This window comes from Pteronotus mesoamericanus, unplaced genomic scaffold, assembly GCF_021234165.1.
Source record: "Pteronotus mesoamericanus isolate MK-2021 breed Mesoamerican mustached bat unplaced genomic scaffold, CSHL_Meso_final contig_94, whole genome shotgun sequence".
NCBI classification, from domain to species: domain Eukaryota; kingdom Metazoa; phylum Chordata; class Mammalia; order Chiroptera; family Mormoopidae; genus Pteronotus; species Pteronotus mesoamericanus.
Window position 1 is genome coordinate 26,640,929 of NW_026555285.1, and position 26,929 is coordinate 26,667,857.

The window sequence follows — 26,929 nt, forward strand, 5'->3', positions numbered from 1 at the left end:
TACCCAGTTCTGTTCTATATTGCAAGGAAAGTTCGTTTCCCTAGAACTTGCCCATTTTCATTTATTCCCTGACACGTACCTGCTGTTGTCTCACAGTACCTATCTGTGGGGGGAGAAAAAACTCACATAAAGCATATACTATAAAGCATAAAAGTCTGCTAATAGAAAGAGCCAAATCCATTAAGTATAAATGAACCCAGGCATATAACAACCGGATGAATTTAAACGAAAGATCCAGATCAATGGGAGCCCCGTTTTCTTTGTAAATTTAGCAAGATGAGTTAGTAAGAAAACAGCTGACTTGTATCAACATCTCCCAACTGCCACAACTTGGGGTAGAAGCCAACAATGGATTTATGAAAAAATTGCTTTAATAACTTAATAGTTACCTCTTTAGTCCTTACTTGTTTTAAAAAAATCAATTTGAAATATATTATTAGACATGAGTACACACAATAAATAGAGAGTAGAAATGCATAGTGCTGGAGATGTATCAACCTACTTATCTGTCACTTAATGTAGCAAAGTTTGATTCCCAATTAGCATTGCTGAAAGAGCAGCCAAAATACCTGAAAAAGGGTTGGAAACTACCAGCAAAGTAGCTTAAAGCTCTGGATAAATTACCAAAAAATACTGTTTATGTGGGAGCTAACTTGAAAGTATTGGATTCCACTTTGATTTATCTATAGTGCTTTTGAGACTAAGATTGATACAGCATTTTTAGTGGTTGCTCCAGGTATTACAATATATGTACGAGGAAAACTTACTGCAATATACCTGTATTGACTGACATTTTACCAGTTCAAATAAAACATAGAAACATTACGTTCCTTCATACAACTTTAAACTCCTCCATTTATAACATAATTTTCTTAAATATGTCCTCTCCCTACATTGAGAATTACACCACTCTGTGTTATAATTTTTGCTTCCACAAACCTGGAGGCTTTCCGAAGGGAAGGGATTAGGGCTGCCTCGCGAAGGCTGGATCCAAGGCCCAAAAACCCAAGAGTTCGTCCCAGACAGTTTGGACTGAGGACATTTAGACAGAAAAGAAAGCCTCAATCATGACTAAAATGGAATTTTTCCTTCCCTGCACAGTTGGCTCTGGGGGCAGATTAATCAGTAATTTTACTTAGGAAAAAAAATGTGACTTCTATAGAACCTAAGTGGGAGGATTGCAAATTTATATTCACTTCAAATTTAAGTTTATAATACTAAAATTACTTAAAATATATTACACATTTTGCAGATTTCATGTACTTTTAATGATTTGACAGAAGTGTCAGTTCACTTTTGTAATATCTGCACAGCTCACAGTGCCCCCTCCCTACTCTACACTCCTCCCTGCCCCATAGCAGGCCCACTACTAAGTAGTTTTCCCGAATGTGGTATTTTTTCCACCTTCCCAGACAGTGCTCCTCAAACTTAGCTGCTCATAAGACCCACCCAAGAAACTTACAAATACTGATGCCCTAGCTCCCACCCCCAGAGATGAAAATTTAATTGGACACAGGAGTTTCTAAAATTTCCCCCAATACATCTAATGTACCGCTTCGCTACCTTGCTGGTGTGTGCTCTGACTTGAGGTAATCAGTACTCTCAGGCAATCTAATTTGGGACAGGAGAAAGAAAATTACTGGATTATTTCTGTGTGCTGGCTATTAAGTTCCGGAATAACAGAGGAGTCACGAGATACACAAGAGAAGCAAATGCACCTGCAGTGAGAGGAGAAAAAAGCAGAGTCACTGAGGAGAAGGAAGGTGAAGGTAGTCAGGGGCCCCTGGTTCCTCGGGGCTGACTACATTTCTGAATTGTGCACCTCTCTCTCTTTCCAGCTGCATTCTTTTGGTATTTAACTTTGCAGGGATTGCTTTTTGTTACATCCCACCAAAGGAGTCCCAACAGATCCAAGAGTTTAACTCAAAATCTCCAGCTCATTAACCTCTAAATGTAAATGATGCCGCCACTACAAGGGTCGTTCATTACCTAACACAGTTACTCGGCATTTAGGAATTTATGTTCAGTGTTTGAAGTCATTTTAGGCAATTACTTACCCTAGGTACATAGATGCGGGGTGATAAAAATGGAATATTGTACCTCTATACTCAATATTCTGTATATTAAGAATTTATTGTCAATGATAAAAAAAAATTGTGATTAAACAGGCTACTTACCATAAAACAAGTTTGTGAGCATTGGTCAGAATGCTGTGATTGAAATAAATGAAAAATAACATGAAAAAAAATAACTCCAGCAGTATTGTGTTTTTCCTATGGGAAAATGTATCCATGACTTTCTTAAACCACACACAATGTCTGACACCCCAAATATGTTGTACTATTCTCTAGAAGGTGAATGTACAATGTGGGTCACTAGATTGTTATCACTTAATGGGGAGGTGTCTAATCAGTACCATCTCCACGCCAGCAACACGTTCACTACAGAGTAGAAGATTCTCAATGAATCTTTTTTTCCAGAAGGTAAGATCTGATTCCAACAGAAGTATAAGCTCCTCTGGGACAACAGCTATGTTTCAATGTCAGTCATTACAACATCTAGCACAGTGCTTTGTGCAGAATAGAGGCTTTATTAATGAATCTGTTTAAATGAGTAAACGAGGATCAATTCAGCTTTTATATACCAGTTGTACATATTAAAGATAAATGTTAGCACCAAGCCTACACATGAGGAAAAGTGGTATTTTACAATGCCATTTACAATACGTTTTATCCTATTAACATCTCTACTTCCCATATTTTAAAAATGCAATTCATATAACTTTTATTTATAATTTATTTCCCTCTAGTAATAAATAGCTTTTGTGCAGATTGTAAATTTGCTAGTCCGAATGAAAACACATTGGGAAAACCTTAAATTATCACCAAATTCTACTAACATCAAGAGGCTGTATGCTGTTCCAGTACAAGTCTTACTGACATAAATATATGGTGACAGAAGACAAAAGTGTGATTGTAATGGTCACATAAAATTTTGGGTGTTTATTAGGTAAAGATCATAATTTATTAATTTATTAAAATAACTTCTTTAGAGAGGAAAAATATCCATTTTCCATTCCTTTGGAAGAGTTTAGAATATTCACAGAGATAGCAACCCAATATTTCTTAAATGCTGAATTTTGGATCAATTAAAGTGTTTATATATTATTAAATGATATTGTAATTTCAAAGTTCCTAAAGGCATTTTTCCAGTGATAGAGATCAAAAGCAAAACACTGAGTTAGAATTACAAATATACACTCATAGATATGGGAATAATATATTTCGTTCCATCAACATGTCTACTTTACATTATTCAGCACAATGCTTTTTGAAATAAGAATCATGGGAATATAAGAATATAAAGAAAAAAGGTACAAATAACAGCTTCATAAACTGAGAAATGTACATAAATAAATCATGTATATGTGGGCAGTTTGCTTAGCTGGCAAGAAACAAAATATGGAAAATCTGCTTGTTAAACAATAACTACAGAGTGTGCTTTTATGATGTTTTTCACCACAGTAATTCATATTAGAGATAGAAGCAGTTGCATGTTAAATAAAATCATTGAGCATTGTTCCCTCACACTGCAAAGAGCTGACTTATGTTGTTTTTAGATGCCTCCCATTAGAAAGTAAATATTCCTTCAATGCTATGCATTTCACAAAATTTAATAAAGACGAACTGTAAATAAAGTCACAGGGAGATTTCAGACAGTTTTATTAGGAGATTGTTGAAAAGAAAAAGAAAATTAAATACAATAACAGTAAACGTGGTTCTCACATTGAAACCAGACTCAAAGAACTAGGCTACCATAGAAAAATTTCCAATTCTTGCATTATGATGTAAAAACAGATTTTTGTACAGATTTTGTACAACAAAATTCGTAATAACCTTTTATCATTTTTAGAAAACTTTAAATATATAGATAAAAATAGACAATTTTCATAGGTCCTACATGAAGATGAGTATGTTCTGTTCCAAGGGCTTGCATAGAGCGCAAATGTGGTTATAACATAGAACAACTAGACATTAATATTCTTAGGACTACAAAAGCATGGAAACCATAAAATGGGCACAATTTTACTTGTTTATACCAAAACAAATTTCAAACCAACCTGTATAACTAAAAAAGGGAGGAAATACTTAAGTTACAGACTTAAAATAACATTTCATGAGTTGTAATATTTACACCAATGTTAGTAAAATTCTCTCTTAACACAAAGTGATAGTTTTTTTCTTTAGAATACTTGCTAAAATTTCCTTTTATGTCAAACCAAATACCGAAGCATTCTCAAAGGTCTTGAAAGTGTGTATTTTAAAACTATGTAACCTACTTAACAGGTGACTCTATGCAAGGAGCAGAGCAATGGCTGTTTCTATCACATATGTACGTTGTAGGCTTTTTAAAAAATTGTTCAAAAAATGTATGGTTCGAAGGCTTGCCACAAGTCCCTCCAGTTGTAAGTGTTGTAATCCTTTAAAGACTGCATATAGGGAAAAACAAGAAATAGATACAACTAGGATTAGAATCTCTTGTGCTCAAACAAGAGATGGTTAATGGAAGAACTATGCTTAGAAAACCAAGTTTCTACAAAGCATTTACTAACAGTATTTTAAATAAAAATATTGCTCCCTTTAAGCAAGCTAAAATAGGAACTGCATATATAACCTTTTTATTATATTAAAAAATGGACTTAGCTGGTTAATAGTGAGCTACATGAAAGAAGTATGTTCCAGTATTGCAAGGAAGACCTAAAAACTATAAAAGCTTAGTGCCAGAGTTATCTATAATATTTTTCTCTTAACCGAATAATTAATACCCAATTCAAACTCTTTAAACATTTTAAGCTAGTTTTCTTGGACACTTAATATTTTGCTGCTTATGGTAATAAATAATGTTATGATCATAAAATTTTAAGATGACAGCAAATTCATAAAATGTACAGCAACTGTACTGATTTATAATATCAGTCTTTAAAGGTGTAACTCCAGATATGTAAAAACAAGCAGAAGGTAACTTCAGCATGTAATAAGCACTGTTTGCAGCTTTACTTCCAGTTATCTGCACAAAGTGAAAACACATACTGTAACTTTCAAAAAGACAGTGAAAATAACACGTAGGCACCCTTCCCTCTGACCAGGGTGGGAAGCACAACACATTTTAACTTTATCACTCAGCGCTACATGGTATTGGACTGATACATCAAGGGTTTGTTAAGTTTTGTTTTTCAGCAACATTAACATAATATGACGTTAACATATAAAAATATTTCTGGTGTTTCAATTCACTGTTCAGCCACAACCCATTCTCAATAGTGCAGTTTGGGGCACTAACTAAGGTTCAATATACAAATAAAAATGGCTGACACAGAGTTCTGATGTCACCAGATGCTTAAGATCTCATTCATTAATACTGTGACTCCAGACAAATATTTACATGCCTGCATGCGTTAAAACCAGAAAGGTGTCTTTCTGACCAACAGGGTGACAAAACATTTTCTAAAATTTTCATTTTCCTAAACTCTAGTATACTACTGCATACATAATACCTTCCTTGTATGTTTTATGTTTATATACTGTACATGTGACCAACAGTTTGAAGAAGAAGCATCATTATTATTTTTAATTCTACATCCCACCACCAGTCTGGAATGAAAACATATTACATTTGTTTGTTTGTTCATTTTTTTTTTTTAAAGAAAAAGACCTTCAGTGAAACCTTTTGGCTTATATTCAATGCTTCTTTTCAGATATGCAAAATGCTATTTCATTGGGTTGTTGTCAACATCCATTTGTTGGTCTTTTGGAAAGTATTTGAAAAAACATCTTCAAGAGAAAACCCACAATTAGAGAGTTTAAAATCGAATGTAACAGAATATCACTCTTTATTGTATTGAGTTTTAAGGAATCCTCTATGCCTCCTACAAGTTCATTTCCAAGTGTTCTTGCTGGTTTCTGGAGGACATAATTCTGTTAAGTCTGGGTGACCGCTGCTCCGAGAGTCTCTTGATGTGCTCAGATACAGAATTTTCGGAAGAGGAAAATGGTTCATTCCATTAGAAAAAGCAAAGCTAGGTCTGTACAGACCGGCCTTTAACTCTGTATACAAGTGTCCAGCAGCAAAGTTGCAGTTATTAATCTTAAGAAGTTTGATACTTGTACATTTATAAACATTCTCAGGTCTCTGGTATAAACCACAGGTGAAAATCAATGGAGGAACCCCCTTTTTTTGTAGAATACTTAAACTTTTAAAGAACATTAATACACAAAATTGAGGAAGTTCCCTTAAAAGGACTTTATTTTTTTCTGATTTTTCCAATGATGAATGTCTGACTGCAAAGTTCTTTACTATAACATGGATTTCTTCAACAGGAAAGATTCAGTACATGACAGTAGTTTTCAAATACAGTCGTCCATCTAAAAATAAACAATAAAAATAATTAATGACATGACATTTGGGAAACAATTACGAATATATAAAAACTAAGTAGCCTGATGCAAAATTTGTGGGGTTGATTCTCTCTTCTTTTGATTACAAAGTAACACTTTCCATATATTCTCAAAGTTAATTTCATAATTATGTGAAGTTTATGTGATAAAAAAGAATACAGCATTTCTAGTTCTCATAAATATATATTTGCTATTTTGATATCAGTTCCAGAGCACTCAGAAAAATAGATAAGAATATGTGTGTGCATTTTATTGATATGCAAAGCTAGTTGATTTCTGTTGAATGACAATTACTTCCTTCAAGCTTGCAGAACTAAATTTTCTCTGGATGCATTCAGGTGAATCTTCATCACGAAACACCGAGTTTCCATATTACTCCTCAGCAGTGTTAAATTTACCATGTAATGTACTATTGTGCAAATTTGTTGCTATTTATATGAAAGCCACCTAGCTTATTTCATCACTGTCAATGAACTATAACCTTTCCCCCTTGACATGAGATTAACCAAACAATTAAATGTTAAGATGGCAACATATTACTTAACTTTCATTAATCTAGAAACACGCAGTTATGCGAAAAAGAAAAGCAAATATTGAACACATGCAATGAATGTATTTCAATGAATCAAAAACAAAAAAGTAGAAAATTAAAAATCCAGAGGGAAAACAAAACTAAACATAAGCCTATTTTTCAAATGTCACTTGCTGTAGATGGTTTAATTTGTAGTGTGGTCTAAACTTTAGATACATTTGTATAAAATGTCTAAGTTTCAAGTTTTAAAACTATCATAGAGGGTAGTCAAAAAGGAAAGATTGCCATGTAAATGTCTGGTAGGTTGAAGAATTAAAAAATAACTTACAGTAAATTCAAGAAACAGATTACTCTAATATTTGCATATCTTACCTTCAACATTAAGCTAATCAAGTGCTTTTCCTTACTCAGTTATAGATACAGTAATTAGTATGGATCTTAGAATCAATGTTAAATCATTTTTTATTTCATTGAAATATTGGTGTGCCCCAATATATATCCCTATCACAGGTTTTATCTTCGCCTAATTTGTATGGTTGGAATATTAACTCCAAAATGACATAGAACTCTGTTTTGCTAATTGATATATCCTAAACACCTAGTACATATTCAATAAATGTGTGCTGCATAAATCAGAGTTTCATGTGATTATTGAAATATATATATTTAACTTACTGTATTGTTAACATCCCAAATCCACACTTGCCCTCAGCAGCATAGACAGGAATATCCATGAGATTAGTCTCATATTGGCTAAATTCTAGTAAGATGTGTTAAGTGTTGCTTCTCTAAAAATAATCTACCTTTAAGGATAATGATAATATTCACTGAAAGCCTGTGGATATCCTTAGCTTTCCAGTTTGATAATCATATCAGAGTTTTTCTCAATATAAAAAATATCTAATAATAACAATGAAAATCTGTTCACCTTAAATAGCATACACTTTTGGATAGAAGATAAAATCTAAGATTCACCAATGAAAATATGTTACTCTAACTAAATTCTATTTTTGAACAATGACTTAAGTACATGCAAAAACTATGCTGAATAATCACCCTAGAAAAGTGGTCTAAAAATATTACTTCCTTGGTCCCCAATGATAGTGATACTTTCAGTGATGCTAAATATTACTCTAACTCAGCAGCAGCAGTAATACTCAGTAAAAATAGTTTTTAAATCAAGCTTTAAACAAAGAGTAATTCAAAGTCATATAATTTCGACAAAGATTTCTAAGTAAACGCATGAGAATATCATATTAACATATTGTGAAATATTTATTGTTTTGCATGGAACATGGCCTGATTTATTTTGTTTGCCTAGCTTGATTGCACCCACCTGTGGGATAAACCTATGATTTTCTTACTTACATTATATAAATAAACTAATATATAACTATTTCTAGTTTCAGCTTAGCAAGAGTTTTAATTATTCATTTTGTAAATATACCTAATAAATTTGACATTATAAAAATAAACTAAAACTAGTCTTTCATATATTTAGTATCACGGAGCTAAAAACTGGACCTTCTTATGATGATGGTTATGATCCTAATGATTTTTAATACATAAAGTAATATATTTTTAAAATGTCTAGTAATAGAAAATGTATAAGTAACCAAAGAGGTAGAGCTCTGGCTGATACATTCACCAAAATTTTTAAATTCTTAGTCCTTAATTAATTTATCCCTACTTCTCTCTTCTCTTAATTGTCACATTATTTCTATTGTATATTCAATTATGTTAAGAGTATAATTCTCATTCTTAGTTTTTAAAAAATAGACAATGTTTTCTAAGATTAGAGAGGGAAAAAAGATATTCTCAACTTCTCCAAAATTCAAATTCCATTAGTAAGATCCTTTACAATATCTGTGGAAAAATAATATGCTCACAAGTAACATTTTAGTGCTCACCATGAATTTTTTAAATCTTTGTACTCAAAAAAAATGAAATCTTAAAAATAGTTTTATAATCTGTGATGTCTATGGCATATTAGGTAGAACAAATCTAATAGTAAAGAGTGGATATGTAAAAATAATTCGTTCTGTATGAAAAACTGTTTTAAAACATCCACTAGCCAAATTCACTGAGGTCTACCAGGTACCACCTAGTTCAGTATTAACTTCCCTCTCTAATCTCATCCTTCACCATTCTCCCCCTACTCGATGGCCCCGGCACTGCTTCGTGCTCTGCAGCTCTGTACTGCGTTCGGGCCTAGTTTTCCTTTTAGCAGCCAAGAACAGAAGTACTTCCTGCTTCCCCATGTACTTTACTGCTCTTCCTTTTATTGCACTTGTCTAAATGAGCTCTCCTATGTATTCTCCAATGCCAGCACCCCAAGGGTTAATTCCATAGCACCAGTCTCACTTTAAAGATGCCTTACAGGGGTCTACTACAGTGTGAGACCCACTGAAGCAGCGGCCATATCTCTTTCCCTGTTAGTGTCAGAATGAGAATGCGTTAGCACCACTCTTTCTTTAAAAGTTTTAGTGCAGTCTTAAAAGCTAATCATTTGGAAAAATATATTAATCAATATGATTAAGTAATAAAAGGAATTATCTGTAGCATGTTAAAAATTTTGAGGTCTTTGTGAATCTAAAATTTTAAATGAAACTAAATCCATTAAAAATATAGCGATAATTAACTTATAGGCATATTTACCATACATCATATATAAAATACGCTTATAGAAATTATACACAGTATATTTATGTGCTCACTCTTTGATAATTCCATTTTTCATTGTGTCTCTATACATTTTTGACTAATGTTCCTAACAGATGGACAAATGCATCAAGCATTTGAAGATTCCAGTTGTAAAATAAATTCCACCTGCTACAATTAAGACATTTCCATAATTAAATCACATTTAGATATCAGAGATCATTTGCCTTAGAATTAACTGGAAACAGAAAAGATGAGGCATGAACAGACATTAGAGTGATTCTCTTTTCCTTTGTCTACAGAGCCTAACTCTCAAAGCATTTCTCCTTTATAATTTTGTCATCTTTATTGAGACATAGTTATTCATAATTCAAAATATTTAAGCAGCAAGTTTTAACTAATTTTATATTATTCCAGAGAAGTTAAAATACTGGTTCTGCAATCCACAGCCAACAGCCGCATAGGGACGTACCCACAGAGCTAAAAGCAGGCCCCTCGGTTACAGCAACTATTCAGGCTTCTGATAAACCACCTGAGTGAAAGTTAAATGGCAAGGGCGTGAAGAAGGATATGTATATGGGCCCATAATTCAAACTGCACCATGTTTTTACATTATGTAATAATGGTTCCAATATTTTCTCCTTCCCTGACTGTTCAACAGCAAGCAAAGCCAGAAGGCCATAGAAACAAGCTGCTAGCTGGAGATCACTGAAATCCCTGAAGTGTCTCCATGAATAAGAGTTCAATGCTGTTAGCGCCTGGAAACTCAGAGGGCTTATTCGTGTGTTTTGTTTTAAGGGCTGCCCTTTGCGCATTCAACTTCTTAACTAGACAACCTCACACCTACCCACTCTTTTCTATATTGTTTTTATTTCTATATGCATTGGCCACAGAAAAATAATTTTCCTGTTTGTTCCTAATGCTGGGCCAGGTTTACCAAGCGATTATTCCTTGATACATCAAACGGATGAGAACTTTAAGATCAAGTAAACTAGCAATAAAGACCATAATAATGATTATCCACATAGGTAATATTTTCTGATTACCCATTGTGTCCAGAGCACTGATAGATTTTAAACCTAAACTCAACAAAGTCAGTATTCCTAGTGCCGTTTATAAACAAGCTATTGAGGCTCAAAGGGGCTAAGTATCTCCAATATTTTCACAGAATTAGCAAATTACAGTGCAGTGATTTGATATCAACATGAATCCAAATGCCATGTCCAATCTGCTGTATGGCTTCCTCTAATAAGCAGCGGACTATCCCTGGGGGACTGTATCCCTCTGACTTGCAGAGGAGAGGCACTGGTTCCCATGCCCCTCAGTGCTGCGGTGCCACCACCTTGCTGGCTCTGTTCCCTGGGGTCCTCCCAGAGACCGGGACTTCCTTTTCCTATGCAGAGCTTCAATCGGATACCTTGACAACAAAACCAGAATTCTTATAGTTTGTTTTTCAAGGAAATATCTTCCTTTGATACAATGATTATTTGCTTTTGTATGGCAGGCTGATATGATAGAAGAATCATCAAGTTATACTTTGTGCATGGGAGTACTTAATTAAAAAGTCTGTTCTAATTAAAAGCTTGTGGGAGTAGTAGGGATTGAGTGAAACTATTTAAATTACAAATTCCTAATAGTTCCAGAATTCATTGTAATTTCATGCTTACAGCTATAATTTGGTGTATAAGGGTGTATCTACATCACAGAATAGTTTCTTACAGGTGCAAATTTTTGTATGCTGTTTATTGTTATTATGCAATTTGGATATATAGATAATGGGTTGAAGGAAATATTTTAAATTCCTTGTAAAAATGCATCTCTTATTTTAATATTAAAGTTGAAACCATCAAATCAGACCATTAGGGGTACGAATTCTGTTATTTACTTTTTGTGACTAAGAAAAGAGGAATGGGGAATGTACCATATAATTCTAGTTTTGTTTTGTTTTATGTTTGTGTATTAAGTCTATAATTTTGATTTAATGTATTTGCAGGTATTATTATTTATATTTATTGGTAATACATAATATATATGAATAGATGTAGAGTTGAGTTTTTATTCCATGTATAAAACTAGAGTATCATATAGCTTGATCATTTACTTTAAAAACTAATAAAATTTTTTCAATAGCAATCACATTACACAAGATTTTATTTTAGAAGATAGCATACAAATTAGACAATTTTAAATTGCCTAGTTGAAATACTATTATTTCATTGTTTGAAAAATATGTGAAATCATTAATAAGGAAGTATGCTTGGTGAAAAGTATCATATAATATGCAAATAGATAAATATTCCAGTTTTGAATACAACATACCTGCAAACATCTGCAAGGAACTCTTACATATCTTTTGCACAAAGGGCTTAATAAATTACATTCCTGTTGGAAAGTAGTTCTATTTTCAAAAGGCGTCTATTTGTTAAAAACATATCTAGAGCATTAGAATCTAATGAAGTTTGCTGCTTTTATAAAACAACACATTTATGAGCGTAGGTCTCCCAACACCGGAGCTGAGGGAAATATTAGCATAACAGAGGGTAAACATATAAGATCATATTTCTAGAAAGTTTAATATTTACTTAAAATTAGGTTAATATGAAATATAGTAGCTCTGAGCCTCTCTCAACATAATGTCTTAATCATGTGAAATTAGGGAAACCAAAACAAGTGATTAAAACAAATGTTAATGATTCATGTGATATTTGATAAGACAACGAAAGGAAGTCAAAGTAAGAGCAAACAAACAGGAACAGATGGAAAGAATCTTTGTCAAGTCATAACCCCTCTTCTAAAACCCCCCAAAGAAGAAGTTAATTAAAGAAAATATTGTTCTTAGCTTTTTTTATAATTTTATATTTAGAGTAAGAACATTCTGCTACTACTAAAGCAATGAAGCAGAGACACAAAGTCTACATTTAATATGAGAAATATTTGAAGAGAGATTGATGTTCAGCATTGGACCTTTTATAGGAAGATACTAACTAAATAACATTTCTTCTCATGAAATGCAGATAACAGTATAAGTGCTTTTCCAGAAGTCATATTCAAGATTGTGTCAAATATAATTAAAAAGTAAAAAGTGAAAAAGTTGCAACAGATTTTGAATTTCATGTAATTTAGGGTTATAGCTGCAGAACTTGAGGCTCAGAGTTGAGTCAAAGTGAGGGAGAACTAGAACCAAGGTATCTTTTGAATGGTTCCTCCATAAGCATTTGATGCTATCCTAGATAGTGGTACAGACTTTGCATAAGAAAATAGAGCAAGGGGATTCTCTATGTACAATCCAAATATACCAGTACAAGCAGTATATAATGGATCATCTAATGGACCAATATGACCCTCAATGGATTATCAGTGGACCAATATAAACTCACTTGAAATCAGAGCAGATAACATCATGGGTTTTTTTTGTTTGTTTGTTTGTTTTGTTTTTTTGGGTTTTGTTGGGTTTTTTTTTTGTTTTTTTTTTTTACAAGACTAGTATGAAATAAAGGTCTTGATTGTGGCTCATACAGAAGAGAAAAAACGTAATCAAGAACTTGTTTTACATATTATTCAGTTCTCTTCAGAGCAGAACACAGACTAGTTTAAAACATGTTCTGAGAACAGAAGATCACTAAAATTGCAATATGCAGGTTAAAAGGTAACTATGTTTTTAGACAAAGAGTGAAAGTGAAATCCTGACCTTTGCATGCAGGGGACTTTGTATCAGACTCTAGGTTAAGCACAGGAAGCACGGGGAAACCTGAGCTTGGACTGTTGGGCAATTTGAAGTCGGCAGAACTAGACTTCAGGCATTGAGGGCTAGAAGGGGTCAACACTGGGCAAGCTGATCTAATCATAACATTCTAAATGGGAAACTAGGTAGACAAACCAGTAAAAGGCTCAACTGAAGAATGTGAAGAGAACGCATTTCAATATCTAGACAAGGCTATGGTTAATCTCACCTTGCTTGGAGTTTTTAGACAACTCCAACCCTATGCAAAATACTTTTCCCAAATAGCTAGATCAGTTTCCAGTATCTCAGCACTTCTGAGAAATGACTTTCTTGTCAGTATCTTAAAAAAGAGATCCATTGCCTGGATTTCAGGGTCAACTGTGATGTTGATGATCTCTGTAGATGAAGAGGAATTTACTACCAAAGATTAAGATAATCCTGCTTTACTGGATATTAAAGACCTTTTGTTCTGTAACTCAAGAATCTTCCCCGATTGGGGTAAAAATGTGAACCCTGTAGTTCTATGAACTGACATCACTTTAGAACTAAATGTTTTTACAACCATACCTCCCTGACCACAAGCAAGCAAAACTGACTTTATAAAATCATAATAAACTATTTACTGTTTGTCTAAGCAATAGGGAAAGTTGTACGCTTAATGTTAAGAAATTATCTTTCTGAAAGAACTTTTAGTCATAAACATTCAACCTAGACTCATGTAGACAGGGTTTGAATCCCATGTATTGTATTGCTAGAACTTAAGCATTGTCACACCACTTATCATAGGATTTAAAACTCATCTCCCCCAAGTTGTTGTTACTACATCAACACTTACAGAGCTTCACTAACCCAGAGAAATTTATTAAAGTCTGGCTATAATCTCCTTAAGAACAGACAGCATACTGTATGACCTTGTGTATTTATAGCACTTTGAACATTGCCTGGAAATTGGCAAGTGCTCAATAAAAATATATGGAAGCAACTATTAAAACAAACATCAAAAATGAGAGGATGATGGCTATTCTAAGCCTCTGGATGTTATACCTTGAGAAGAACACAATCTCACTGGGGCACGGATACTTGCTTAGACTAATTATGAAGAAACATCAATGTAAAATGAGAAACATTCCATTAGACTGAATTCTAATATGTCAAATCAAAATGTCAATTTCATAAACTTTTTTAATGAGCCAAAGAAATGTTCAGAGACTAAAAAGAAAGGACAACTATATATTATATGTGATCCTAATTTGGTTTCAGAAATGTTCTAAAAAAGCTATAAAGACCATGATTAGGTTAAATGACAAAATTCAAATTTCAAAGTCAGATTAAATAAAATTATTATGTCAATGAAATATTTACTGAGCTGTTAAATACACTGTTTACATATGAGTATACCTTTTTTATTTTTAGTAAATACCGCCTGAATTATGTATGGTAAATATAACAGGTAAAGGACCAGGATTTATACATCTTACTCTCCAATAATTCAGGAAATACAATGCAGAGATAGAAAATTATGAAGTACATGAAGCAAAACATTAATAGTAAGTGAATCTTGTTAAATTAAATGTAAAACTTTTAATTCTTTATGAACTCTTTTATAAATATTTTTCAAATTCAAATTTAAAACATAAAAGAATCTGTCTAAATGTAATAAGATTTTAATCATTACCAATGTCAGTTATTTATTAGTGTTGAAGATTAACACCCTCCAGTATCTACATATACTGTTTAATTGCTTAAATTGGCAGTATTTTCATGGTACATATGTTTTCTGCCCCACAACAAGGCCTTTAAGAAGTTTTATTCAAGTGTTAGATAGTAAGAAGATCTGTAGTGATTTTCTCAGTAGAGTTCTTCAGGAAAAAACAGGTTCAGATTTAAGGAATTTACAGGACTGAGGGTGTGAATATAACCTAAATCCTGGTCTATTGGTCCATTATGTTCTAATGGTAAATTTACAGTTTTAAAGTTTATGAAGTTTGCTTAACTGTGTGAGCAGTTAGGACTGTGTATGCTAATGTGCATTTTTGGTATAAGGAAATTACTGTCTAACTGTTTGAAACAAAAACAAAAAAGAGCACAGACCTGTTTAAAAGTTTTGTTTCTATAAATAAATAAAAATTATGTTGCTGGTAGGTCTGCTTTGATAAACTCTGTGTGTGTGTGTGTGTGTGTGTGTGTGTTCTAATTAAGCATTTATTAGTGAGAAGCAGGAAACCCTGAGTGGTTAACGTACCAGCAAGTGAGAGAGGGGTACTTTGTACTTAGGTTCCCTTGTCCTGACTGGAACGTGAGACCTCCTAATTTCAGCAAAATGAAGCACAATAAACTCTCATTATTTTCTCCATTCTATCCAATTCTGGGGGGGGGGGGGGGGTGGGGAGAAGACTAAGAAACAGAGATAGAAGGAAATAATCATGGGAAGGCATATCTGAACCTGAGTGATAAATGGACAAATTATCTCCTGTGCCTAATTAAAGGAAAACATAGACAAAAAAGTGATGCCTTATTTGATAAAATAGATACTGCAGAGAAGGGAACAAGAATCTTTCAAATCAAGCATGTATGTATTTCAAACTACGAGAAACAGGCAAAGTCCTCGGTAAATAAATTAAGTTTTTACAATAAGTGTATATGCCATCTCTGCGGGAAAACCAAAGGTAGCAACTAGAAGGGCAGCTCTTGCTCGAGCCTAGTTATTTTCTTTTATGTTTAGAGAAAAAAAACATTATTATTCTTTCAAAAGTATAGCATTTTCTATCTCCTATACCATGGTTAATTCAGTAATTTTAATAAAATTATAGTTGTTTAAGAAAGTAATTGTGAGTGAGTGAAGTTCTAAATCTCTAGAGCTTTATTTAAAATAGTTATCCAGTCCTGAACCAAAATGCTGGTTTAGTGTTAAACTTCACAAACAACACACTTCAATGAAAGATCTCAATTTTTTTAATCAATATGAGGATTTTTTAAACTAGAGAAATGACAGTTTTGTGGGAAATAGCTTTTCTTTATACCTTATCTAATGGAATCATCAAATATTATTTAGACAGAGTAAGGGTGAGAATAGTAGCCTGCTGTACAACTATTAATTAAGGTAGCCCTTGAAACACTAAACTTAAAAATTACATGTTGGGATCAGTTCAGAGATGTGCAGTTATATTAAAGAGACAGACTAGCAAAACAAACAAACCAACCAACCAACCAGAGAAATGTGTTGACAGAATGATCATATATAAAGAAAGAATATGAGAATCAGTAGAATGTTTTTCCAGAAATATGGCCCAGAGAAAGCAGAGTTAAACAGGCAAGCTTGGCAAATGCTCATTAAGCAACCCGCCAGAGATGAACATGGGTATCCGGTCTATTTTTAGAGATATCCCTGAATCCATAAACTATTTGACTTATGTAATGGTCTCCTTTATATCTCATTCTCTCCAGTAAGTTGACAATTTTATCTTCTACATAGCCCTCTGTGGCAGAAATCCTCTAAGACAGCCAGCAATCTTAGATAATCCCATCACCTTTAAGTGTGAATTGTATCTAGTGCCTGCCTTCTCATGAAAAGAATATGGCAGAAGTGATGGGAAGTCACTTCAAATATTCAGTTACAAAAACAAAACAAAACGAAACAAAAAAAACTGTGACTTTCATCTTGTTAGCAGACACAAACTCTCTCTCTCTGGGTCTTTTCACTTGCTTGATCTGATGAAGCAGGTTACTATGCACTGAGTTGCCCCGTGGAGAGCCCATGAGGCAAGAAACAAATGATGGCCTCTGGCTAATCGTCAGCTAGCACTGAGGCTCTCAGGCCAGCACTCTTGCGGAGTGAGGCCTGCCATCAGCCTACAAGTAAGGCCGGAAGTTGAGTCTGCCTTGGTCAATTCTAGAGGTGACTGTAGCCCCTGCCAACAATTGACTGCAGCCGGAGAGAGACCCTGAGGCAGAGAACCCAACAAAGCTCTTCTGAGATTCTTCACATACAGGAGCAGTGGGGTAATAAAGGTTTTAAACCGTGAAATGTTGAAGTGATTTGCTATGTCACAATACATAATTAATACTCCTTCCTTAATAAAAAGATATGCTGGTCAATGACACAGGTAAATTTTTCAGTTCTTGTGGCTTACAGTGCTCTTGTATACCTTATTTTGCTTTCTTCTGGGAAAGACTGATAATGTAACTCCAGACCATGTGAACTCACCAAGCCTCCTTGTAAGCTCTTCTGGGAGCTTGCCTGCATTTCAGAGAAACAAGGAAACCAGCCCACCTGTTTTCCAGTACAATATTTGTCTTACTATATCAAAATAATTTTTGAAAAGCTCTCAGGTTTGCTACAAGTGAAATAAGTTACATTTTCACATTTAAAATTTTTCACATTTAAAAATTTTATTTAGTCTTTTAAAATATATAGTATATATTTAATTATATAGAATATATAGATATAGCTCTATATATCTAATATATACCATATATTAAATATATATTTTCACTTACTATAGGATTCATCTATCCACTATGTAGTAAATTATTTGTATTTCCTTAGGGTACTTTCTATTCTACTGGGAATAATAGGTATCTCTGGAAGACTGATAATTTTATTTCATATTATATGGTAGACATCTCAGAAATAAAAGTAATAATTTTCAATAGTCTAATCCGTATGTTAAACTTATTTCCGAACAATAACATTTATGACTGTATCCGATCACCTGTCACAACGTGACAGAAGTAACTGCCCCAGGGTGTTGTGTGCTCCATACTGTTAACGTTGTTACTACGTCATGAACTACTGTTTACCAAAAAAGAAAAGGGGAAAAAAATTCTAGACTTCTCTATTAAAACCATGTAGAAAGATAATGTTTTTAAAAGGTTTTAATTTTTTAAGTTATATTTTATTGATTATGCTATTACAGTTGTCCCAATTCAGAAACCAGACAACCTTTTTAATGTCTCTCAGAACCTTTGGTTCAGTAGTGGTGATTGGTCAAGTTCAATTTAAGCTAAATATGGTATCTTGCAATATTTGAAGCTGTTGTTCATTATACCACATGTTTTGCAATGGAAAAGACATAATTCTTTTCCAATTAATCAGAAAAAATTTAACCAAAGCACCACAAACAATAGCAAATGTAAGACTCTAAATGCTTTCTAAAATAGCAATAAAAAAAAAGTGTGCTATCACAAATAAATTCAATGCTAATAGGTAATTTTACACTCTACAAATTGTCTCTGTAGAAACAAAGAATTTCAGGAATCATCTGAGAATGCTGGACTTAAATTTTATTTTTATTATAAATTGCAATTTGTTCTCAGCACATATTAAATTCCATGATTGCCAAATTTCTTTAATATAATTTTAAAAATAAACACATGAACTCTACAAATGAACATTTAAAGTATATCATTATAAATGTGCATATATTTAGAAAGTAGATAAATGTTGATATATGTATATTTCATGCCCACTGTGAAATTCTGCCCTGGGTCATGGTAACATAGGCCACGATTTCCATTAAAATTAATAGCTTGTGGCTGCGGTTACTGTCAGTATTGCCTTGTTTTCCCATCACTAGCAACTGTGAAATGAATAAAATTAACTTATGTCACCATGTAGATTATTATTTCTTGGATTGAGTTTCATTTCGAGAAGCATTACGAATTTAAGGAACTCATCTAGGATTATGCCAAAACTATTTTATAATAAATCTTTATTTTCCTACCACACGGACTCTATACCACCCTTACTTTTGGCGCTAATTCACAGTTGCACTTGGACAAAACCAAACTGTTAACCAGGAATGCCTATTTTATCTTAATGTCCCTGATACCTTTCAATTGGGTGGAATTTAGTTCCATCTCTTTTTAAGAAAACTTACATGCAGAGTACAGGAATATTAACTTGTAGGCCTCGGACTATCAGTCTTGCCTATTTTCCCGTCAGGTCTCTGGTAGCATCATTGTGTCTGAATGAACAGTTCACAGCCTTAGCCTCCTTCTCATGTTCTCTGCTAGTCCAGTGCTTGGATGAGAATCCTCTAATGCTGCACCTCTAACCAGGCATTTCAGAGCTTTATTACCAAGTGCCTCATGTACTGAAAAGTCACAATGCTTGTAAAGCTTAAAATACAGTGTTGGACTAGAATTATTTTTGTGTAACACACACTTTGTTGTGATAATTCAGAATGTTATTACATGAGCATTTGCTCTTTACTTATGAAGATTAAAGAATAAGTGTAATTTTTACCTTCATCAAAATAAGAATGTATTACACTGTTTAAATGATTGCAAACAGTATCTATGCATCAGAGGAAAAAGCTAACAATGAAAGTAAATTATTGTTGCTTTTTTGTTTATGATTCTATTCAATGTAGTTTGATTACTTGAAAGGACCGATATTCAACATATTGCCACGTGAAACAGTATCATGAAAAATACATGTCTCTTAATGCAAGAGTTGAATTGACAGTTTGTCATAGGTAAGATCTGCAGAATCAACAAAGATGCAAAATAAATAAGTCAAAATATGAATTATCTAATATACCACTATGCATTTTTAGCATTCTCTATTCTAATATTATGTATATAATATAGCACTGTAAATTTTTCAGTCCCAGTTTTATTACACTCACTTTAATGGACAAAATTCAACACTGGTGATCTGTCCTTTCTAACCACCATTAAAAGAAAAAGCTAAATTATGTTTTCTCTATTTAAAAATACTATGTCATTTATTACCAGTAAGAATGAATAAAATGTTACAGATCTGTATTGTCATAACCATGAGAATATACTTTGCTTCTCAGTGTTGCATGTGTTATTCTTATTATAATCTGTCCTTGGGGGGGAGGGTTCTAGCCTTTCAGGAAAATGACAATATTAGATTATGGAAATAAATTCTATATTTTCAACATAAACCCTTAATAGTACCCAATGTTGTATCTCTTGTCTGGCCTTCACTTTCAAACTGCCTTACATTCAAACTCCAATTCCATATTCACCTAGGTGCTTATTCTACCACTATCTAAATGCCCTGCTATCATATTGGACTCAGTGGTAAGGAGCCAAACTCATGAAGTAGTCTAATCTGGATCTCTTTCCCAGCTTATCTATTTCCAATTACAAACCACTGTTTTCCTTTTTTAAATCCTACAATTTCCTCCCTTGTATTTTAAATGTTCTTTTCCACTCTATTCCTTCACACCAGAACTTGAATTCTCATCTGTTTCTGAATTCATTCCATTCTTCATTTTTTTATTCTCCTTCTTTAGCAACACCTCCTATGCAATATTTATATTAGATTTAGATTTAGTATATGGATTTCAAATACAAAAACAAAGACCAGGTGCTTATTTTTATTAATATTATTTAGGAATATGTCCAGTGCCATACTCAGACATCATCATCATATTTTTTTCTTTGCCAATATTTATATAAGATATGTCAATAATATGGCTTCTCAGGGGATTTAGTATATCTAAACTTGAATGAATCTTCATTAATCACCCAAATGGAAATTTATTGCTTTGTTTGTGTTCTATAAGTACTTTATTTACACTTTAGAAGCACTGGATCAAAGTGTTACTTCATTAAAAGAGAATAATAGATCTTTTACATCTTTCAGGGAAAAAAACCATCAAGTTTTTAAATTTCAGATTTAATCCATTAAAATAATTTTAGGCCTTGGATACATGTTCCAATATCGTGCTAATAAGTTCTTATAAACAGCAAAGCTAAAATTGAGCTCTACTGGAAAAACTTCAAAATATTACTACCTAAAATGTTTTGAATGTTACCTTTTAAACACAGAAGCATGCATATACATTTTTGCTTCTAAATTTATTTGTTTCATATAATTAATATAATGTATAAATATTTCATATTATAAAAATAAAATTTGACTAATAGTTCCTACCACCCCCTGAACATCTTGACATTCAAAGCTTTAGCAATAAAAATTAACTTCACATGTGTTTTATTAGAATTATTTCTGTACCTCTATATTAGATTATAAATTATTTAGAAAAGATATAATGTATTTTGCATTTTTTTCTGGCCCTAGCACTTAGCTGTTTAAGCATTTGTTAAAGTGAATTGGTTACAATAGATAGATTTAACAAGAACTAGTTCCAATAGATAGTGTGCCAAAATTCATTCTATGAGATACTATTTAATTATTGAATTCAACAAATTGATTTTGCAATCAGATGATTTTAGGAAATCCATTTAATTTCCCAGTCAAATATATTGAAATTATGAGAAGACTTTTTTTTCCACTTTAATGCTAAGCTTTAATGCGGACTTTTAGAGTCTTTAAAAATATTAAACATGGACTTTGAAAATTTAAGAGGATCTATTTTTTTCAAAATGACAATCACTTTTCACAGACAGCCATTTTGAAATTTTGTTTCCCAAACTGTTCATTCAATGACTCTCAGAAAAGGACACTGACAGCGTATTGGAAGCCATGTTAGAAAAGCACGTTCCTCTCTGTTCTTCTACTCCACACTGTGGTGTATATTTTCTATGTTGTGGTGGTCAAAGAGGTTTGAAAACAGAGAGATCAGATGAAAGATATATGAATTTCACGATCTGGAGCTTCTAAAACTGTTCTTCATGATATCCCTTTGTAGAGTTTTATTTATTAGCACAGTCATATGCAAATGAAAACCTGCAGTTAGTCGTATAAAGAGGGAGAAGACAATACCACATTAAAGAAGATGCTAAAATTAAAAGCACAGGAAAAAAACAAAACAAAACAAAAAGCAAGAAGTCTGGTTTTATATATTCACGTAAGTTTGTCACATTGCTAACTCATTTTATTCAGAAATAATAAATACTGTCAATAGTAAAAAACAATAATCAAAGTCATTATTTTCAAGTCTTTCAGAATTCTACAGTCATTGGTCACATTAAGTATTTCTAAAATGTCATGCATACCTATTCCCTAATATTTCATGTAAAAGCACCACTCCAAATGTTAAAATATAAAAGACCGTTGTAACTCTAACATAAAATTTCATCTCCCTTGACTATAAATTTTTAACATTAACATTAGAGAGGTTTATGTATTTCCTTTGTTTTGTAAAAATAACATGCAAAGGAGCCTACTGAGCTGCAATAATTCACAGCCTTCCTATGTGAATTGTTGGGTTCCAGGAGAGGCTTATGTGCTAATTTTCTCACAAAGAAATAGAATCACACATTGAAATACTATTCAAAACAAGGCAACCAAGAATGGCATTTGAGATCAAAGTGGGAAATTATCTACCAACTAAATATTTAAACATTAATTTAGGAAAACAATTTGTGTGTGACTTTTAAAAACATCTAACTTTACTGGCACGTATGTATATTAACTATATAAATCTCTTAAAATATTCACCTAATTTTTGTGTTTATTTATTACCACTCCAGCATTAATTTTCATAACATTTTCACTGTGTAGATGAATGGTATTAGTATTTTTTTACTTACTTAGTGAGAGTTTTGCTGTGAATGTGAAATTATAAGACAAGAGAATGTGGAAACTAAGTTATAAGCTATTCCCAGCTTCAAATCAAAATGAGGTTTGCTCTGCTGTTAACACAAATAGTTGATATTCTTTATTGTCTTTACACTTCTTTTGGATGGATGGTCTGTTGGAGTGTTAGTCAGGGTTTGTTGATGACCGATTCCATGCCCTGGATTTGGACTTGACAATGGTAAGTTTTTGAGAGCCACTTTGGAAGTTCCTGTCTAGTCTGAGTCCAGATGAGTTCAAAGCAATAGGCCACCTGCCTTCATTTACTATTAGTAGGTATAACAAGGAGCAGTATGTCACCAGTTGAGTTTTGTCCACATTTTAAATGCTGTTGTAAAATAACAATACCTACAAATAACAGAATAAAATGACATGGAGAAATAATTTTTTATAACCACATTTTGATTCTGATGTTGGTAACCCTTGGAAAGTTAGTGCAAAGAAATCTCAATAAAGTCTTGCTTGGGAAAGATAAGAAAAATCATTAAAATTTTATTCCGAAATATAGGCCATAAGCAGATGAGTGCTATGCCATTAACATTTTTCTTTTTATTTACTAGATTTACCTCACTCTCATTAATTGAGGCTTGGATACATTAACTAAGATTGGTTCTGAATTCTTTAGGAAATATACACGTCTAGGAGCTATATTATGTAATTCAACAACCCTTTAAAGTACTTTTGCAATTTCTTTAAATGCTTCTCATTCTAATAATTCAAGAAGTATAATTATAAATTAAAAAATAAAAGAATTGGGCATTTTTAATTCTGTCTATAGCCACATCACTTCTGTGCCTAACACAATGGGATTAATCTGAATTGCATGCATTTGAAGGAAGATGTAAGTAGGTGGACTTCAAAATATTATTTCTAAGGTATGTCTGTATTCAAAGTAGTTAGAAGTAGTTTTTTTCATTCTGAAAAGCTAGAAGTGCCATTCTCTTTATTTGAGACTTACCTATTTTCAACTTAGTTCATGTGTTAATATCTGATATACTATCAGTTTTTTTGAGAGAATTTATTTTTTTGTTTCACAGAAGACAAGTAAACATCTTGCTTAGACTTTGACAGTATTTTTCAAAATCTGTAATTTTACATAAAAGTGAGTATTTTTGAGTTCCCTCAAAAAACAAATATGACAGTACTGAGCTTATGGTCCCATTTGGGCAACAGTTGGCTAGAACCCAGAACCGTCTGTTGGGTTTATAGAGAAATGTGCTTTCCATTCCTGTGTCTTGCATGTAATCTTTTCTCATTTGTAAAACTGATCTTGATACCCAACCATTTAACCAAAGATCAGCTTCGACAGTGACATGTCATATGATTTTTCTGGAGAAATTTATAAAAACCATTATAAATCATTAAAAAATAAAAACTTTATAATTATTAATACAAGTAAATATCATTTTATCATGAAAATCAACTAATTAGTTCTTAATCTGTTAAAATGGGAATTCCATAAGTAAATGTAAAACCACAGTATGGAATATCAAAGTTAAACACAGCACACCTGATTATGTAAGGGAATAATTTATGGTCTAAAATCTCCCCATCCGGTGCTCTTTCTCCCAGGGAGAAATAAATAAAGAATGAGAGTCAGATCCAATAATTTGTAGCCATCATTCATCGTTTTATAGGTGTAATTAGTAAGCTTAAGTGGAACTATGTTTGGAGATTTACTATCTCTAGAGTATGATTATATATGAATTAGAAGAGTCTGTAGCTACTCCACACTATATGGAAATACAAACTGTGTTAAGAGAAATTTGTCAAAATAAAATAAAAAAAATTAAGAGGCTCTAATGCTTCCATCTTAACTGAGTCAAAAATAATTGGTTTGTCTTTTATTTAATTTGAAAAGAGATGAATAATCATACAGAATATGTGGCTGCAAATGAATCTCTTTAAGCCATGTTGTTTAAATTGACACAAATATTTCAAGTCACACTCTGTCTTTAATTTTTTTAATTGCTTTGGAAAATCTGGTAAATATAATTTTTATTTTCTGCTTTAGAACATGCTAAAAGAAAAAGCATGTGATTCATAAGAAAGAATATTTGTTGGCCTAAGGAAAATTTTTTCATTCAATATTGTTTAATTTTTACCATATATGAATACTACTGTAAGTACCATTACATTAGATTTGTGCATAAATGTAAAAATAGCAAATCCTTGTTATCAACGCACCTCTATCAGGCACCATTCCAATACATTCATACACACACACACATATATATATATATATGTGTGTGTGTGTGTGTGTGTGCATATATACATATACACAGTTCCAAGATATATATACACACACATATATATAATATAGATGAATATATGTATATATACATATTCCCTATAAATTCACTTTATTCCCTGTAAAACTCTGTGAGGTGGATATTACGATCATTATCCTATAGATTTGGAACCCAGGAAATCAAAAAGTTTGATTTATACACTCAGTGTTATTCAGATAATAAACAGCATCGAATTTGAACCCAGGCAGTACGATTCCAGAATCCACACATCCATAATGGACCATGGACACATCGTGTTTGTGTGCGCGTGTGTGTACTAATGAAAAATAAGATGTCTTTACAATTTGGACAGGATAAAAATATCTGGAATAGAGGAGGTCTCAGTAGGTACGGTGAGTTACTGGGGTCACAACACTAACAAACACAAGCGCTGACCCTGGACCATGGACTTGCGCTCTCTGTCTACCAGTGCTCTCCGAGGCTGGAGTCATTTTAATGTTAATTCTAATCCTTTAGAAATCAGTTATTTAAACAAATTATCACAATTAATGCTAAAGAAAATCTGTATTGGCATTTATTTTGTAACTGACTAATAATAATATCTGTAACCTATTAGATTTCTTTTTATTTTAGAGAAAATTTCATGAGAATTTGGAAATTTTGAGAGCAGTTGCAGGGCTAAGAAATACTTGTTACCTAATGGAAATGCCTTTTAACTTCCCTAAAGATAAACCCTACAGAAACCAAAGTCAATTTAATTGATTGTATCACATTACTAAACTTTATGTGGAAAGAACTATATATTTGCATTTTGAATCTCAATTCTTATAAATTTATGCCACCCTAATTATCTAGTTTAACATTTAGCCATTCATAGCCACTTCATAAATTATCATGAGATAAAAGATTGATGTCATGTAGGAAGAAGTTATTTGGAATTAAAGTGACTCAGAAGTCCTGACTTCACAGTTTGATTCCAAGCAAGAGGGGAGGGTGGGAGAGGGACTGGCTGAAAAAGGTGAAGGGATTAAGCAACAAAAACAAAAACAAAAGCAGAAACCTCAGAGAAAGCCAACATTATGGTAATTAACAGAGGGAACAGGGTGACGGCAGGCAGGAGAGGCTAAAAGGGGGATAAATGGCAATGCAAAGAGGCATGACCTGGGGTGGTGAGCTCACAGATAATGACAGATGATGTATTATACAACTGCACACCTGAAGCCTATATAATTTTATTAACCAATGTAAGCCCAACAAATTCAATAAATAAAATAATAAAAAAAAATTTTGTTCTACCTCTATGTGCCTGTTTTCTCAAATAGTATAAAATGTGCATGCCTTGAAGATGAACAAGATAATGCATGAGAAAAGGCTGAGCAAACTTCACATTGCTTCAGAAGTGTTCACCGATGTTCTTCATCAGAAGTGTTTTTTGATGCCCTTCTTTGCTAAATCTAAATTAACACTACTAACAGATAAACAATTTCCATCCCTTGTATCTTTATAACTTCCAGACTCTCTTCTCACACTCTCCTCAATTCTCTTGAGCGTCTACCCTTTGGCACTTGTTGCAACTTTAGATTTCACCCTTTCCAAGGCACGTCTCTTGACTTTCACTGTGATCTCTTAGTTTGTGAGAGGAAAAGACCCTGCTGCAAATCTCCAGCAGGCAGACTTAGAGTCGAGTTGGAACTGTATAGCTTCTGCCAGGAAATATGGTCAGTCAATCTAGCAGTTGTTAATAATAGCAAATGGATTTTAATGGACTAATTTCTTTCAACTAGC

General features: G+C 32.8%; 1 protein-coding gene across 1 annotated transcript in view; it reads right to left on the minus strand.

Moving 5' to 3' along the window:
- Positions 1–6,370: 6,370 nt before the first annotated feature.
- DACH1 (dachshund family transcription factor 1) overlaps positions 6,371–26,929 on the minus strand; it is a 389,583-nt gene continuing 369,024 nt past the window's right edge. The window contains exon 12 of the mRNA XM_054586415.1: positions 6,371–6,422. Coding sequence (XP_054442390.1) covers positions 6,385–6,422 — 38 coding nt within the window. The 3' untranslated portion in view covers positions 6,371–6,384. The remainder of the gene's footprint in view (positions 6,423–26,929) is intronic.